We start from the raw sequence: 2,152 nt of genomic DNA, 5'->3' as shown, positions 1-2,152 counted from the left end.
GAGCAGAGGTCAGGGGGCAGAGGTCAGAGGTCAGGGGGCAGAGGTCAGAGAGCAGAGGTCAGAGGTCAGGGGGCAGAGGTCAGAGGTCAGGGGACAGGGGGCAGAGGTCAGGGGGCAGAGGTCAGAGAGCAGAGGTCAGAGGTCAGAGGTCAGGAGGCAGAGGGCAGAGGTCAGAGGTCAGGGGGCAGAGAGCAGAGGGCAGAGGTCAGAGGTCAGAGGTCAGAGGTCAGGGGGAAGAGGGCAGAGGTCAGGAGGCAGAGGTCAGAGGGCAGAGGTCAGAGGTCAGAGGTCGATGGTAGGAAGTCTACCTGTGTTCCTTCGTTAGTAAAGATCCAGCATGAAGTCTCTGTTGACGCCCAAAGGGTCAGAGGTCAGAGGTCATGCAGCGTCAGCTCGGGGTCACCTGCAGTGACATCATAAAGTTCAAACCACGCTTCCCGGGAGGAAGTTTGTCTGGACACAGTCTGACAGACGGCGGTCGCCCTGTGAGCGCGCCTGGAGTTGCCACGGTGACGGGCCTCTAACAGCCGAGCCCGCTGATGGAGCCGATGCGGTCCATCTTCATCCCGAAGCAGCCTCTGCTCCCGAACATGGACTTCCTGCTCCGCCTCCTCGTCTTGGTCTGACGCTGCAGGAAGTCCAGGAAGAACCGCGGCACCGCCTCCCGCCCGCCGCCCAACCCCCGCGCCCCACCGGAGCGACCGGCTGAGCCCTCTGTGATGTCATCAGAGGTGGGAGGGGCCAAGATGAGAGAGGACAGGTGAGAGCCGAACAGAGAGTGTAACACCTGAGGAGGAAGAGGAGGGAGTTTAACCAATCAGGTAACACCTGAGGAGGAAGAGGAGGAGTTTAACCAATCAGGTAACACCTGAGGAGGAAGAGGAGGAGTTTAACCAATCAGGTAACACCTGAGGAGGAAGAGGAGGGGGTTTAACCAATCAGGTAACACCTGAGGAGGAAGAGGAGGGGGTTTAACCAATCAGGTAACACCTGAGGAGGAAGAGGAGGGGGTTTAACCAATCAGGTAACACCTGAGGAGGAAGAGGAGGGGGTTTAAACCAATCAGGTAACACCTGAGGAGGAAGAGGAGGAGTTTAACCAATCAGGTAACACCTGAGGAGGAAGAGGAGAGGGTTTAAACCAATCAGGTAACACCTGAGGAGGAAGAGGAGGGGGTTTTAAGACGATGATGAAGAAAGACGAAGATGAAGACGATGATGAAGACGATGATGAAGACGATGATGAAGACGATGATGAAGACGATGATGAAGACGATGAAGACGATGATGAAGACGATGATGAAGACGATGATGAAGACGATGATGACGATGATGAAGACGATGATGAAGACGATGATGAAGACGATGATGAAGACGAGTCCACAGACCTGTCTGTCGTGTCGTTGAGGGGACGGTCTCGTCTCCACGGCGATGGTGAGGAAGAGGAGGAGCAGAGGGACGAAGGAGCAGGAGGAAGATGAAGCAGCCATCTTTGTTTGGAGGAAAATAAACAGTTACATCACCATGGCAACAGAATCTAAGAGTCAAAGAGTCAAAGAGTCAAAGAGTCTAAGAGTCAAAGAGTCTCAGAGTCTAAGAGTCTAAGAGTCTCAGAGTCTCAGAGTCTAAGAGTCAAAGAGTCAAAGAGTCAAAGAGTCAAAGAGTCAAAGAGTCAAAGAATCAAAGAGTCTAAGAGTCTCAGAGTCTCAGAGTCTAAGAGTCAAAGAGTCAAAGAGTCAAAGAGTCAAAGAGACTAAGAGTCTAAGAGTCTAAGAGTCTCAGAGTCTCAGAGTCTAAGAGTCAAAGAGTCAAAGAGTCAAAGAGTCAAAGAGTCAAATAGTCAAAGAATCAAAGAGTCTAAGAGTCTCAGAGTCTCAGAGTCTAAGAGTCAAAGAGTCAAAGAGTCAAAGAATCAAAGAGTCAAAGAGTCAAAGAGTCAAAGAGTCTCAGAGTCAATGAGTCAAAGAGTCAAAGAGTCAAAGAGTCTCAGAGTCAAAGAGTCAAAGAGTCTCAGAGTCAATGAGTCAAAGAGTCTAAGAGTCAAAGAGTCAAAGAGTCTCAGAGTCTCAGAGTCTCAGAGTCAAAGAGTCAAAGAGTCAAAGAGTCTCAGAGTCAAAGAGTCAAAGAGTCAAAGAGTCTCAGAGTCAATGAGT

General features: G+C 50.8%; 1 protein-coding gene across 1 annotated transcript; it reads right to left on the bottom strand.

The window, feature by feature from the left end:
• Window positions 1–520: 520 nt before the first annotated feature.
• On the bottom strand, window positions 521–1,489 carry LOC310964344 (C-type natriuretic peptide 2-like; the record flags this gene model as incomplete). The annotated part of the gene is made up of 2 exons (XM_083937433.1): window positions 521–787; window positions 1,388–1,489. 2 exons carry the CDS (start codon window positions 1,487–1,489, stop codon window positions 521–523), a joined length of 369 nt encoding a protein of 122 aa, XP_083793559.1.
• Window positions 1,490–2,152: the final 663 nt, after the last annotated feature.

This window comes from Echiichthys vipera, assembly GCF_963691815.1.
Source record: "Echiichthys vipera genome assembly, chromosome: 22".
In the NCBI taxonomy this organism is placed as follows: domain Eukaryota; kingdom Metazoa; phylum Chordata; class Actinopteri; order Perciformes; family Trachinidae; genus Echiichthys; species Echiichthys vipera.
This window is presented reverse-complemented; position numbering and strand designations above follow the sequence as displayed.